Raw genomic sequence first — 16,438 nt, forward strand, 5'->3', positions numbered from 1 at the left:
GATAATTTCATCTAGATATTGTTAATCCGGTGGTTTCCCTGAAATTTTCATATCTAGATATAATAATCAAAAGATGTCAAATGTCAACATTAATTAAAAAGCAACATGGTATAGTAGAAAGAACACAGAATTATGAATCAAAAGTCATGAATCTAAATCCTAGCCCAACTAATTACCAAATTTTTGTCCAGATTCTTCCCCTAAGTTTTAGTTTACTTACCTGCAAAATAGAGGTTATAATAATATCCCTACCTCGCCAAATAACTGGAAAGATTAAAAAACATAATTGATATAAAACATGTAATTTGAAAGCCCTCAAAAGTGTTACTAGCTGCATATCTACCTATACCACTGAGTGTCCACTCAATACTAAGATTGCATAAGGAAGTCTAAGACATGGCCACTCCTCTCAAGAACAATAAAATTTAACTGGGAATATAAAAGTAAAAAAAAAACTGAGATTTCTCCTTCTAGCATTGCTGTAGTCTTAGAAGCTAAACTAATATTCCTGATGAAAACAACAAAAAATATAGGAAAGGTATTTTAAAATATTCTCTCAAATGCATTCATAAATTGACAAGAAATCAGGGAATATTCTGACAAAAGTTAAATGAAGACAGGAAGAGAGATAGGTCAATTGAGTTTGCTAAAGCTGATTTTCACCTTGAAAGTGGTTGCCAAATTGTGTAAACTCAATTATCAACTTTTGTGGCTTTGCAGGCCTCTGGGAACAAAAGACAAAGAATACTGACCTACCTAAATGGGGAGCCTGAAGACCCTAGATAAGTGGGTATGTCAAAAAGTAACAACTCTCAGCATGAGGGTAAACCAGAAATGAGTTGTCATGTTCCACAGGGACTATTTAAAGGGGGGGAAAATGCTGTCCTGAGTCATGGCATTGAAGAGAGGGAAGAAAAACATCTCCCCTGAGAATTAAAAACCATAAGCCAGCCCTCACATGGGTAATTACAACTTAAAACACTACTTGGGTGTTCTGAAAAACCTCAAACCCAGAGTTTATTTTAAGAGCCAAGGACTAGAAGGGGCCCTAGGCAACTGACAGAAGCAAATGCAATCTTCTCTGGAGAAACCCAACTTTATTATCTTCAGCCTCACACACTTTCCAAGATACAGTTGTGAGAAAAATAAGTAGATCACACACACTCACTCAGTCATATATCTACAAGAAATAAGGAAATAAAACACCATGAGTGGAAAAAGCTGATCTGAAAATGAACCAAGCAGGGCATCTTGCTGGCTCAACCAGTGGAACATGAGACTCTTGATCCTGGCATCCTAAATTTGAGCCCCACAACAGGGTAGAGCTCACTTTAAAAAAAAAAGGGAGGAGAGGGGTGCCTGGGTGGCTCAGTCAGTCAAGCTCTGACTTCAGCTCAGGTCATGATCTCACAGTTTGTGGGTGTGAGCCCTGTGTTGGGCTCTGTGCTGACAGCTTGGAGCCTGCAGCCAGCTTCAGATTCTGTGTCTCCCTCTCTCTGCCCCTGCCCCGCTCACACTATTTCTTTTTCAAAAATAAACATTTAAAAAAAAAATGAGGGGAGCAGAGAGGAAGAGGGGAAGGAGAGGAAATGAACCAAATTGCATTTTTAATAGATAAAAAATGTATGATTAGAAATGAAAAACTATTTAGATTTGACAGCAGATTAGATAAACTAAACGTGAGTTAGGGAAGCAGAAGACAGGTTAAAGGAAATTACCCAGACCACAGCAAAGAGAGATGGAACATGAAAAAAAGATTAAGAGACACGGAAGACTGTGGCGCATGGGTGGCTCAGTCAGTTAAGCGTCTGACCTCAGTTCGTGTCACAATCTCACAGTTTCGTGAGTTTGAGCCCCGTATCAGGCTCTCTGTTGACAGTGCAGATACTGCTTCAGATCCTCTCTCTCCCTCTCTGCCTCTCCCACACTCATTCACCCTCTCTTAAAAATAAAAAACATGTTTAAAAATGGTAAAAGGCCTTCAAGAAAAAATAAAGAGAGAGATATGGAAGACAAAAGCAACAGAATCTAGAAAAAAATCTGATTGGACCTCAAAAAGGAGTAAAAGGAATGAGGCAAGGGCAATATTCTCAGCAATTTCTTGTCAAACTTTCTAAAACTAAAAAAGATACTCATCTAAATGCCCAAGAAGACTAATATATTCCAAACAGGATTATTAAAAAGGAATGTAGACATGGAGATGTCACAGTGGAATTTTATAAAAACATCAAAAAAGAGTATTTTAAAAGCAGCCAGAAAGAAGACAGAGGGAAAAATAAGGGGGACAAGTGTTTTCAAAAGCAATACTGAAGCCAAATTGTTTATTTATAGCAAAAGACAGTGAAATAATACCTGCAATGTGCTGAAATTAAAAGAAATATATATGAAGAGAAATAACTTTCATGAATGAAAGTAAAATAAAAGAAATTTGGAAGAAGTTAAAACTTAAAGAGTTTGTTACCCGCTGGCTGTCAGTAAAGGTAGTAATCATAAAGGCAGTTGAAAACTGATCTTATAAAGAAAATCTGAAATGCAAATGAAGAACAAAAGTGTAAATCTGTACATAATGTTACCAAAGCTAGCCTTGCAAGGACCTGACAATTTCACTAGTAGGTAAGGCCTTTGGTAGGTAAGCTCCTTGCGCATCAGGAAACATAAGAAAGAATGTTCACAGCAGCATTATTCATGAGAACAAAAGACTGGAAACAATCCAAATGTCCATCAACAGTGAAATGGACTGTAAAAGGATGTGGTATAGTCAAAAAATTATATTCAATAGGGGCGCCTGGGTGGCTCAGTCAGTTACGCGTCTGACTTCAGCTCAGGTCATGATCTCACAATTCGTGAATTCAAGCCCCGCGTTGGGCTCTGTGCTGCTGGCTCAGAGCCTGGAGCCTGCTTCGGATTCTGTGTCTCCCCCTCTCTCTCTCTCTCTCTCTCTGCTCCTCCCCCGCTCACACACACACTCTCTCTCCCTCAAAAATAAACATTAAAAAAATTTTTTTAATTAAATTCAATACACAATGAAATTGAATGAACTATGGCTATGTGCATTAACATGAATGAATCCCAAAAACATAACTGCTGAGCAAAAGAAGGTACATATAGTGATGATTCCATTTATACAAAACTAAATATCAATCAAAAGCCAAATCATATATTAAGTGATTTACCATCTGTGGTGAAGCTATTTTAAAAACCAAAGAAATGATTTCCACAAAATGCAGTATACCAGATGTATTCAGGGAGGAACATGGGAGGGCAGCTCTGAGGTTTTGGTAATATTCTATTCCTGGCTTGGGAGGTAGGATTCACAAAATTTTGTTTCATTTTTATGCACTAAACCAAGCATGTAAGTTTTCATGCACTTTTAAATATATATGCTATTTCACAATTTAAAAATCAAGGCACCAGAAAAAAAATTTAAAATTCCTATTTACTAAAATCAAAAATGGCTTTTACATTTTAGTGGGGGGAGAGGGGGCAAAAAGAACGGGATAGAGAGCAAATCTGGTCTGCAAAGTGTAAAATATTTATCAGCTGGCCCTTTACAGAACATCCTTGCGGACCTCAGGTTGACAGGATACGAGTGGGCAAAAGTAGAATGGCAATAAAAGAGAAAGGTGGGCTGACGAAAGATTAAAGTACTGTTCCAGGAATCAGAAACAGCTCAACAACAAAGGCAAGATACCACACCAATCCAGTGAGGAGAAACAAGCGATGGAGCAGTGGGCACTGAGCACAACTGTGACTAAGTGTAGGAGAAAGTCAGCGCTCCTCGGTGGGATGGCACCACCGCTTGTCAGACTGCAAACCGTGAGAACACACCAGGCTGCTCTTCTCAATGGCACGGGCAGAAAGAAAATCAAATTACCATGTCAAGGAAAGTCCAGGGAAACAATGAGCAGAGGAGGAAAATATTAGACTCCAAAGGCTGCTGATACTACTGATTACAGTGATTATAGCTGTTTGCACAGGGCATCCATAGCAGAGGGCAGGATGCCCAAACCTTAGGAGTGTGCACTAACGGGGAAAGAAATCACTTCAGTAAAAATGCCAAATTCAAGACATCTAACAACCATTTACTCTGTACCTACTGTGCAGGAATACTCACATTTGCCTTATTAATCCCGACAACAAATAATTATGAAAAGGGAAGATGAATATGAACAAAGTTAAAAAGCCCAAGATCAGTAATAAGTGGCTGGGATGGTGTTCTCTCTACTCATAGCTGTTATGTAAAATAGATATCTCAGTATGGAAAGTAACAAATGAAAGGAGGTAAGTATTTTCCACATGATTTTCATGATTTATCATGAAAAATCTTTCACTAAACTGGCCTTGCTTTTCCCTCAAACACACCAGCGACACTCTTGCCTCAGGGCTTTCCCTCTCCCTGAACACTTTTCCCTCAGACACCCACCAGGTTCAATCCATCACTTCCTTCAAGTTTTTTCTCAAGTCTTAAAAAAATGGCTAAAAATTAAATCACTAAGCATCCATTTAAGAAGCTAGGGAAAAAAAACAATGAAATAAATCCAATGAAAACAAAAAAGAAGGGAAAAACAGATGATATGGATATAGATACATGGAGATAGAGATATGGATATACAAATATATCTCAGCAGAAATAGAAGACATGGTTACAACAGAAAAGATCAATAAAGCCAAAGCTGATCCTTTGAAAAAACTTTCAAATCAACAAAGGAGGATTAATCCAGAAAGAAAGAAAAAGAACAAGAGAAAAACATATCAGCAGTGAAAAAGACTAGATTCAATGGGGATTATGGTTTAATCAATAATGAAAAGTTATTATAAAGCACTTTAAGATAGCAAGTTTGAAAACATGTGAAATGAGTAACTTTTTAAAAATATTCACTATTGAATTTAACCAAAAAAGAAACAGAAGCTAAATGGTATTATAATCATTAAATAAATTAAATCATCTGTTTGAAAAAATGTGTCCTTCAAAGACAGCTTCAGAGCCAGGTGTCTTTTAAAAAGAAAATTCATGAACACATTCACTCCAATCATTCAATAAATAGGTCATTCTATTCTTGCACAAAGTTGTCCAGAGAATAGAAGGAACACTCCCTAACTCACCAAGGCCGTATAAACTTTAAAAAATACACAAAAGTTAACAGAATAGCACTCACTGAGTAAAAATGAATAAAAGAAAATCTATCCTTACAGCAGACAGAATACCAACCAATAACGCACAGGCACAAAAAGATACTGCAATCATAAAACAACAATAGGATGCAATGAAAAAGGAGCACCATGACAATAAAGGTAAGCTCTTAGAAATCAAAATTACAGCAAACAGAAACAAAAAACTCAAAAGAGAACTGAAAGATAAAGCTGAAGAAACCTCTCAGAAGGTACAGCAAAAATTTTAAAACATAGAAAATGAGAGAAAAGAAAATTAAAGGACTAGTCCAGGCTGCCCAACAACCAAATAACAGAAATACTAGAGAGAAAAGAGAGGAAAGGAAATCATCAGAGAACTAATTGAAGAAAATTTCTCAAGTCAGAAATAAGTAACTTTTGGGGTGCCTGAGTGGCTCAATCAGTTAAGCATCCAACTTCAACTCAGATCATGGTCTCATAGTTCGTGAGTTCAAGCCCCACATTGGGCTCTGTGCTGGTGGTGTGGAGCCTGCTTGAGATTCTCTCTCTCTCCCTCTCCCCTGCTCGCTCTCTAACTCAAAATAAATAAATAAACTTAAAAAGAAAAAAAAAGGAAGTAACTTTCTAAGAAGGGGTGCAACATTGTGAAATTTCACTACACTGGGGACCAAAAGATCCTACATGCTTCAATACAGAGAAAAAAAATCATACGCAAAGGTTCTAGAATCAGAATGGCTTCAGGCTTCAACAGCAATACTGAAAGCTGGAAGACAGTAGAGCAATGCTTTCTCAAGTCTGAGGGAAAATTATTTCCCACCTAGAATTATGTACTTGACAAGTTATAAGTCAGGTATTAGGCGTAGGATAAAACACTTTCAAACATTAGGTCTAAAAAGTTTTTTGGCTTTTTTTTTTTTAACATCTTGTACACTTTTTCAAGAAGGTACTGAAAAATATGCTAAAATAGGAGACTAAAACCAAGAAATTAAAGGCAAAAGAATGCAAGAAACAGACTATCCTATATAGGAGAGAGGTACATGAATTTCTAGGATACTCATGGTATAACGCCCTGTTCCTGACACCGAGCTCCTAAAAACCCTCAAAACTTTCTAAGGAGAGTCTAAGGAAATGCTAAGGAAATGCATCATTAGGTGAGGGGAGAGAGGGGCCGCTTAGACACCAGAAAAACCAACCATGGTAATTAGAGAATCAGAACTTCCATTTCCCCACCCCACCAACCCACCTGACCTCTGGGAAGGGGAGAAGGAGAGAAGGGTTGGAGATGGAGTTTATCACCAATGCCAATAATTTAACCAATAATGAAACCTCAGTAGAAAACTTCAAACAGAAACATTCTAGGTTGGTGAACACATTCACGTGCTGGGAAGGTGGTATACCTGACACCATGGAAACAAAACAGAAACTCCAGTGCTCAAGACCCTTCCAGACCTCATCCTATGTACTTCTTCATCTGCCTGCCTATTTACATCCTTTATAATAAACAGTAAGCACAGCACTTTCCTAAGTTCTGTGAGCCATATTAGCAAATTACCAAACCTAAGGGAAGGTTGCAGGAGATCTTCAAATTAGTAGTATGCTCGGCCAAAATGCAGGGAACCTCACTTGCAGGTGGTGTCTTGTGGGTTTGTGCCTTCAATCTGTGGGCTCTATGCTAACTCCAAGTAGAGTGTCAGAACTGAATTAAATCGTAAGACACCTGGTTGGTGTAGGAAATTGAAGAATTGGTTGTTGTTGAAAAAGATACAACACTAAAGGAAGATCCCAGGGTGATAGCTATATACAAGATGTACAGGGCAACCTGTCCACATTCAAAGTTTCACTCTGTAGACAGTTCTGTTGATGGCTGCAATTGTTAAGAGGCCCAGTGCCACTGTGCCCTTTTTAGCCAGGGGACAGAATGCCCAGGTAAGCCTGATCCAGATTCATACTTGGCTTGTCTTAACTGTATGGTGGTGAATTTCCCACTCTCCCCTCCAATGTCCTACTGCCTGACTCAAATGAGCATACTCCTTTAATTGACTCCTGAGAGCTGGAGGTCAGCTATGGCAGGAGGAGAAGTAGAAAACACAGGGCAGGCCCTTCCCTGACCACATTCCTGCCAGTCATCTGTACCTGGCAACACTAGAATCCTGCCAGATGTCTCAACTGTGGTGAGCCCTATGTTCCCCATGACTCACTCATGTTCTTGCCCACTGACGTCCCCAGAAGGGAATCTTGTAAACTCTCTGGGAAACTAAAAGCCAGACCCTGATTCAGAGACTGTTCAATGTATCTTCTTCTGAAAGGTTTCACGTAATAGTGGCACTATTGCCCCTTCCATCCATGGCTGGATTAATGCTCCATATTGGTAATATGGCAATATTTTATTTTGTACCCTAGATGTTAGGTACACAGATGTAGTATTCCTTAAATTGCATGCATATGTTTTAAACACTTCTGTATGTAAACATTCATTTTACAATAAAAGTCTTAAATAAAGCATAGACCAGTATGTATAGTGTGCTGCCATTAGTTTTTTAAAAAAGGAAAGAAAGAGAATATGTGTATATATTTGCTTGTACATGCATAAAATAATTGCTGAGAGATTAAATAAACATCACAGTGACTGCCTCTAGTGAAGACAACTGAGTGGCTGGGGAACAGAGGTAGGAAAAAGACTTTTTACAGTAAAGTCTTTTAAAGCTTTTGCATTTCTAACACTGCAAATTTCAAAGGCATGAATGCATACATACATAAATAAATGAATTCAATGACTTCTATGATTTCTGCAAATCACAACTCTTAAGTCTTTAAAATAGGGATGATACCTCCTAATACTGGTGAAAGAACCAAATAAGCTTTTGTAAAAAAAACGCTTTGAAATCAAATACTATATACATCTGAAAGTAGTAGTATTTTTATTGAAAAAAATCTATCCTTTTCCTTCTTTCTCCTTACTTTACACAGAAAGTGTTATTCCTTCTTGATATGGTAAGTTTATTTAGCAGTTAAGAAAACACTGGCTTTAAACTAATTCATGTGAAGTTATTTATATTTAGATTTAACAAACACCTATGAAGCCTTCAACAAGTTTAATACCAGTCTTTTTCACATATATTAAATCCTTACAACAACCCCATGTGCAGCTCTAAGTGAATACTAAAGATCTAATGTGAACAGCCATGAGTTCAACAAAGACCTATAGAGGGACCCTACAACCCAACCTTATGGCAAGTTCATCCAGTATAGAAATCCGCAAGACAAAGTCCCTGCTCTTAGGGAGCCCACATTCTGCTAGTGATCCCAAGAGAAGAGGTTATTTCTCAAGAACAAGGAGTAACAGGGAATAAAGTCACCTAACTCATAGGGACTATGGAAGACAGCAAGGGAGGCTTCCAGAAGAGGTGTTATCCTGTGATGAGTTAAATTTCATTCAAGTCAGGGGACAAGAGTAGGTATTAAACAAGTACATAAATAGGGATGCGAGTCCAGAAGAGGGAATAACAGACAAACTATCAAAGAGTAACAGAGCATTCAAAAAACTGCCAAAAGTCATGGAGATACGGTGTTCTGCACTTTCATTTTTTTTTATTTGATGGCAGGGAGCACACAAATGGAAGAGAGGGGCAGAGAGAGAGAGAGAGAAAGAGCTCCACACTTAGTGCAGAGCCCAATCCAGTGGGTCAATCCCAGGACCTGAGCCGAGATCAAGAGTCAGATGCTCAACAAACTGAACCACACGGGCGCCCCTGTTCTGTATTTTAAAAACAAACCTCTCATAGGAAAGCTTTATTGGCAGCTGTGTAGCACTACAGGAAGATACTTCTGGACAAAGGAGCCTGTCATTGCTAATATCCAATTTGTACTTTGTACAAAATTATGTTTAATCGTGTTGTTTCCTGTTATCAGAAGAAAAAGAACAGCATACAATTATTTTTCCATTATAATCTAAGGGATCATCATAGCAATGTATTAAACCTAAATAGTTTTAAGTCTATATTCTATGTATCCAGAGTAAGGCAATGTTAAATGACAAAAATTATTGTCATCTCTGATTAGAGGAAATAAGAGTAGAAGATAATGGTAGGAAAGGTACTTCTTTGGTTCTTTGCTAAGAAGTATATGTAGCCTCCAGAAAGGAGAACACGACAGAGGACACACATATATAAGCATCATTCTCTTTGCTTAAACAAGAAAAAAGATTTCATCATACCTTCTAAGGGAGAGACTCATCAGATTGTGACACTGACCAGCTGTGTCAAACAGAAAATGGTCCCACAAATGACAAAGATGTCCAGCAGGTAGATTAACTTTATCAATGTTGTCTGTCATACTGCATACCTACAATGATTCTCTGAGCAACTCTAAGATCTCCTATCATTTAAGGAAAGAGCATCTCCAAAGAGACTGACATCAAAGAGGCAGAACAGGAGCTATTTCCATAAAGTGCACCATACACAAAGTTCAAAAGAAATAATTAGAGGATTTTTATAACTTACCTGTACTGACATTATGCCTGATGACTCTACAGATTCCACAAACCATTTGTGGGCCAAGATTTAAGTCAGGAATATAAAAGGTACTGATGTAAAGGAGTTCTAGGATTATTCAGCCCCAATGTCCAGACAAACAGCTGATGGCTATCTTGTAACAATAACTTCAGATTTGGTCAGATTAGAAATACCATTTAGAAAAAGAGGGGGTGTGGTTGCTAAGATCCCTATGGTTTAAGAAATATAATGTGCTGTAAAGCAGGTGCCGTTTCTGAGTTTTAAGACTAAGCAGAAGGGGTGCCTGGCTGGCTTAGAGGAGTATGCAACTCTTGATCTCGGGGGTTGTGAGTTTGAGCCCCACGTTGGGTGTAGAGACTACTTAAACACATAAATAAATAAACTTAAAAAAAAATTTTAAAAAGACTAAGCACAGGGGCGCCTGGGTGGCGCAGTCGGTTAAGCGGCCGACTTCAGCCAGGTCACGATCTCGCGGTCCGTGAGTTCGAGCCCCGCGTCGGGCTCTGTGCTGACAGCTCGGAGCCTGGAGCCAGTTTCCGATTCTGTGTCTCCCTCTCTCTCTGCCCCTCCCCCGTTCATGCTCTGTCTCTCTCTGTCCCAAAAATAAATAAAAAAAAAACGTTGAAAAAAAAAAAAGACTAAGCACAGGGTCTATCCACTGTACTTCACAATGGTCACAATGAAATACTGAAATCTATCTCACCTAGGTGGAAGTTAAATTTCTTAGAACCTCACTACCTAGCTCTAGGTATAAATTAAAAGGTAAGCACCAATGAAAATAGCCATCACTAACCCATGCAAACACCAGAGTGTCATTGGAGAGGCATCCTATACATCAGGAAGAAAAGGGGGAAAAACCTTTCAGAAGCTAAAAATAATTTAAATTATAAATAAATTAGCCACTGAGCAGACAAGAGAGAAAACATATGCAATAAATCAAGTTCACACACTTCACTCAGGAGAACCTATTTACCGGGCACCTGGGTGGCTCAATCAGTTAAGTGTCCAACTCTTGGCTTCAGCTCAAGTCATGATCCTCAAGGTGCGCGGGTTCCAGGCCTGCATCAGGCTCTGTGCTAACAACACAGAGCCTGCTTGGGATTCTCTCTCTCTCTCTCTCTCTCTCTCTCTCTCCCTCTCTCTCTCAAAATAAATAAACCTTAAAAAACAAAAAGAACCTAATTACTCTGGTTTATGTTTAGAATTTATTCTAAATTCTTTATTCTATAATTGTATTATCTCCTATTCCAGAAAAGAAGAGAAGCAAATTTAAAAGCTGGGGTTATCTACACCCAGGCTCATTGTCAAGGCACACTGACAAAACCCAGAAGCAGCAGCTAAGAGCCTGGGAGAAGTAAAACTTATTTTTAAAGAACCCAAAACACAAGACAGAATGGAGCTTTCAGCTTAGGGATAAAACCACCACCACTGAGAACATCATAGTATTACACATGTGTATGCACAACACAATGGATAAATCCATTATCATTAGATCGGTGTGCTGGTTCTGCTGCTTAACTGCAAGCCATTCAGCCTCTTCTGAGCTCAGCTTCACCTGTAAAATCAGGATAATACTTCCTTGCTACCAGACAAAACTGCCATAAAGAGCTAAAAAAATAGTTCATGTAACATCTGAAAAACATAACACACTATACGATATGTAACATACTATACAATATGTAACATGAACATAATATATTTAAATAAATTCCCATTTAAATGGCTAAATAAAAAATTAGTAGTTTTCTTAATAGCAAAAAAATAAATTACATGATAGTGCTGATCCCCTCCCCCAAAACGCCAGGGTTTTTTAAAAACTATTAACAAGAGGGGCACCTGGGTGGCTCAGTCGGTTGGGCGTCCGACTTCGGCTCAGGTCATGATCTCGTGGTCTGTGAGTTCAAGCCCCGTATCAGGCTCTGGGCTGACAGCTCAGAGCCTGGAGCCTGTTTCGGATTCTGTGTCTCCCTCTCTCTCTGACCCTCCCCTGCTCATGCTCTGTCTCTCTCTGTGTCAAAAATAAATAAATGTTAAAAAAAAAAAAAAAAAACTATTAACAAGAAAGAGAGCTTTAAAGCAAGAGAAAGATTTTAGCTGCCCTTTGGAAACCAGATAGCTTATAAACATTTCTTGTAACGAAATGACATTTCAAAATGAGAAAAGATAAAATATTTTTTAAATGAATACCCATACCTAAAAATATAACATAAAATACAATATCCATTACAGATATATTATAAAGGAATATTTTTCAAACTGTAGGTCATAATCACCAGTGGATATTGAAGCCAATTCCAGCATTTTTTAAGAAAATAGGACAGAAAATATTTGAGTACCTTGCATTTAATAAAGGTAGGTATATATTTCATAGACTTTTGTTATACTTAGTATGTATTATCATAATGTATACACATACACAGTGCTGGGTCACAGTGTAAATCTATTTCTTACATGGAGTTGAGTTTTAAAAAAGTCTGAAAGTCACTAATACAAAACAGACAGATAGGTATGGGGCAATCTAGATGGCAGCTAAGGCATAAATAAGGAATGTAAAAGCAGCTAGTACTCAGAGTAACTAGGAGAAGACAAGGAAAGTAAAGAAATGTCATGTGGGACCAGACTGAAGAGGGCAGTGTTTTGTTTTGTTTTGTTTTGCTTTGTTTTAAGTCATCAAGCAGCAGTCCTTGAAATAGGGAGGGGAAGGAAAAAAAAAAAAAAAAAAAAGAGGTTAGAGTGGGAGAGAGCCAAAGCATAAGAGACTCTTAAAAACTGAGAACAAACTGAAGGTTGATGGGGGGTGGGAGGGAGGGGAGGGTGGGTGATGGGTATTGAGGGGGGCACCTTTTGGGATTAGCACGGAGTGTTGTATGGAAACCAATTTGACAATAAATTTCATATATTGAAAAAAAAAAAGAAAGAAAAAGATAACAGCATTTCTTCTAGGAATAAAAAAGGCCAATACAGGAAAAACACTCTACTGGAACTTAGGAGAATCTGCCCCCTAAAACTCTCTAAATTTAATCCTTAATTTTCACAACTGTAAAATGAGAGGACTAGAATAGAAGATAAATTTTAAGATCCTAGGGGCACCTGGATGGCTCAGTCGGTTAAGTGTCTAACCCTGATTTCTGCTCAGCTCATGATTTCATGGTTCATGAGAATGAGCCCCAAGTCGGACTCTTCACGAACAGCATGGAGCCTGCTTGGGATTCTCTCTCTCCCTCTCTCTCTCTCTGTCCCTCCCCTCCTCACACTCTATTTCTCTCAAAAATAAATAAATAAACTTAAAAAAAAATTTTAAGACCCTACTCAACATTCTCTGATTCTGGTAGAGTTTATAATAATTAAAACATGACATGAGTACTTGTTCTGTAAGTAAGACCTTTTGTATTTAATAACTACAATATTATCTTTTAATTTAAAAATTATATTACATCTTCCTAATCAAGGCTTGATGGCTACTACCACATCTGGGCATCTCTCAAATTTCCTTACTGAAAAGGTCTGGTTGGCTAGGTCAAAACTACCCTTAGGCAAACATGTCAGTATTCACCTGGAAGTAACCACGAAAAGACACAGAAGGTGCTCTGAGGGAGTTAAATAACCTCCGTATAACTTTCTTGATACCATGCCCATTTAAAAGTTTTTAAAAAAAAATTACAATAACCATTGAGATACATCTAAATTGTTAAGCTCAACTGCAATCAGTAAGAAGTATTTTATACACTCAAAGATTAATGTTCCTAAAATTTCCTTCTGTCTCCTTTCCTAGTAGGATCAACCATTTTAGTTTAATGACTTTTCTAGGTAAAGCTTCCAATTGCTTCCTTAATGTTTTCCTATTCTTTGCATTGATTTCCTGGCCTGGACTTGGCTGCCTGTCCCACTCTATGTGCTCCTTGGCTGTCTCCTCAGATTGCATGCTCCTTTCTACTGGTAAGCTCTTCTGTGGTCTGTACCCACTTCCTTATGCTTAAAGCCTGTATCTGCAAAAACAGTGGTTCCAAGCTCTCAAATAGACACACAAAATGAATTTAGTACATACAAGGGAGTTGCCCTAATTGGACATAGGGTGTATGTCATATCATGAGGTGGTGTACATAGAAAGATGTGTATTTTACCATAGATGTCATATTTGGGGCTGCCTCTGAGACTAAATGGAATCTGTTCTACTTCTAAGCAAAAGATCTCTATCTCTTTCAATTAAGGGATAAAAAATCAGAGCAGATAAATGACTAAAGCAGGACTAACTGAACAGAGGTACCATCAAAGGAATAGAAACAGATCAATGGACCAAGCCAATCAATCACTGACAACTATTTTGACTCTGAATACCTTATGTAACAGTCCTGAGAGAAAACACTAAAAAGAACTAAATCTCTACAAACACACACACACACCCAACAGCGTTTCATCATGCCATATCATTAGCACAAAGTGAGAAGAAGAGAACATAACATCTATTATCTCTTCTCTCTGTAAGTCCATATCTCTCATTGCTCTATAGACCCACATCTACTTTGCAAAACATGTTCTTCCTAATCAAATCACTCTTACTGAAATGAATGGACACATGTCAATCCAAGTGACCAACATGTAGAAACAGAGCAAACTGAAGTTATACAGAATTCATTTTTTACTGAACTTGTCTTGTGCCAATTCTCACCAACTCTGATATATCAAGTAAATTATCACGCTTTAATTTTACCACATACCCAAATAGCTGATTTTGAACTATAATCCTGAAAATGGTGTCATCTTGACTTATAAAACTCACTTTGGGTTGTTAATTAAACCACATTACTCCTATTCAGTGAGAGACCTGAATATGTTTAGGGCTGAATAAAACATGGGACCAGAAAACACACAGTGAAAATATGTGTAAGGAAGAAAGTGCAAATCTCTACAAAATAAATGTTTTAAAACATGCGCTAAGGGGTAATTGGGGAAGTGAAGATCAATTTGTGCTATAAGGTCCTGAAGTCAGCATTAAAGCTTTTAGAATCAACTATGCAAAAAGCAGGGGCGCCTGGGTGGCTCAGTCAGTTGAGCATCATATTCTTGGTATTGGGTCAGGTCATAACCTTGTGGTGGTGGGACTCAGCCCTGGGATTGAGCCCTGCATCGTCATGGAGCCTGCTTGAGATGCTCTCTCTGCCCCTCCTCTGCACACTCATGCTCCCTCTCCCCCTCCCTCTCAAAACAAATATACTTAAAAAAAAACTATGCAAAAAGCAAACACCACAGGGAAATGAAAGGCTGAGACTGGAATAAACAAACAGGAATCTGATGAAAAGAAGAAACAAACATGGCTATGTTGATGATGTCAATATCATTACTATTCGACCAAACCCATGTGGAAATTGGACAGACAATGCTGTCCAACTACAAAACCCACAATCCTGAAGGCTGAACATTAGTGACAAAATAAAACAATATAATGTCAGTCTGTACAACTAGGATTTCTAAAAATATTTTTTACATATGTATAATTACTGTATCTAAAATTTTGAAGCAATTTTGGACTTTTCTTAACACACTGAAATATATGAAAAATTCTGTGTAAAAATGCAAGTTAAGCAAAAGAAAAACTTATTGATACTGTTAGAAAGTATAATGGTAGGATAATTCAGAATAAGGGTATTTTTGATGAATAAAATTAGCACTTAGCATAAAATATATAAAACGATCAAAAATAAAGACAGGTAAAACTGAAAATATTATATGTGGAGTCTCATTCTAAAATATAACACTTTAAAGAGCTATGATATTATATCAACATAAGAGAAAGTCAACAGACCAGCAGTAAACAAAAAAATAAAGAAGGCACACACGAAATATCTAGAACCAGGTTAAAAGATACCTCTCTACAATAGAACAGTACTGATTAACCTCCACGTAAGTGCATCCCTTTCCCTCAATCAACTCACCCAACATTTTCTGCATCTTCATCACACTCAGCTTTATATTTGCAAGGTCCACACTTGGAGTGTTTTCTGTGAACTTCTGCCCCTGACCCTTCCTCTTCTGCTTAAAAAGAAAAATTAAATTTTCAACCAAAAGTTGGTTTCCTTTCCAGATAAGCTTCATGTTTTCAGCAGCCATTATCCCATTTCTGCGGAAAATGTACCTGCGCTCTTGAAAACAATCAGTTCCAAAATCTATCAATGCTTGCATCCAAAAATGTTGCCAATACTGAGTACAACATATTCTATGAGGAAAACAAGTATTGGTGCTAGCAAAATAATCCCTTAACCTATGTACGAAAGAACACTACAGGTTTTGATAATTAATTGCCTTTAAAAGAATTACCATATAACATTAAATAAGAGAGAGAGAAAATAAAACATGAGCAATAAATTTGGTACAGTGATTACCCTACCCTATGCAATGCCAGTTAACAAATAAATGATTAAATGCAATAGACTATAACCACTTGTTCCTCACATCAGTTTCATACCTGCCTTTCTTATTACATAACTAACAGGATTCAAAAAAAATATTTATCTCCAAATTTGTAAAAGGAAAGGGGTCTCTTTACAAAGGACTTGCCTCCTTTTCTGTTTGCCCACTTAGCACACCAAAAATAGCCAGAATGCAGAAGTGTGTGGATCTCCTATGATCTGGCACAAAAAACCAGTGGTTACCAGTAAGTCTCCAACTCATATCCCACATTCAAGGGATTCTACATTTCTGGGCTCAACTAGAATGAATCCTACCCTGATAATCTCAAACTGGGCAGGGAGATCTGTTCTGAAGCCAATTTAGGGATTACAGTTTACTCAAAGGATCTCTCA

General features: G+C 37.8%; 1 protein-coding gene across 2 annotated transcripts in view; it reads right to left on the bottom strand.

Annotated features, from left to right (window-relative positions):
* TMEFF1 (transmembrane protein with EGF like and two follistatin like domains 1) overlaps nucleotides 1–16,438 on the bottom strand; it is an 82,430-nt gene that overhangs the window by 30,185 nt on the left and 35,807 nt on the right. The window contains exon 5 of one of the 2 annotated variants that reach the window (XM_058694750.1): nucleotides 15,572–15,668. In XM_058694750.1, coding sequence (XP_058550733.1) covers nucleotides 15,572–15,668 — 97 coding nt within the window. Of the gene's footprint in view, nucleotides 1–15,571; nucleotides 15,672–16,438 lie in introns of both variants that reach the window. The other variant, XM_058694749.1, reaches the window with a different exon arrangement.

This window comes from Neofelis nebulosa, chromosome 12, assembly GCF_028018385.1.
Source record: "Neofelis nebulosa isolate mNeoNeb1 chromosome 12, mNeoNeb1.pri, whole genome shotgun sequence".
In the NCBI taxonomy this organism is placed as follows: Eukaryota; Metazoa; Chordata; class Mammalia; order Carnivora; family Felidae; genus Neofelis; species Neofelis nebulosa.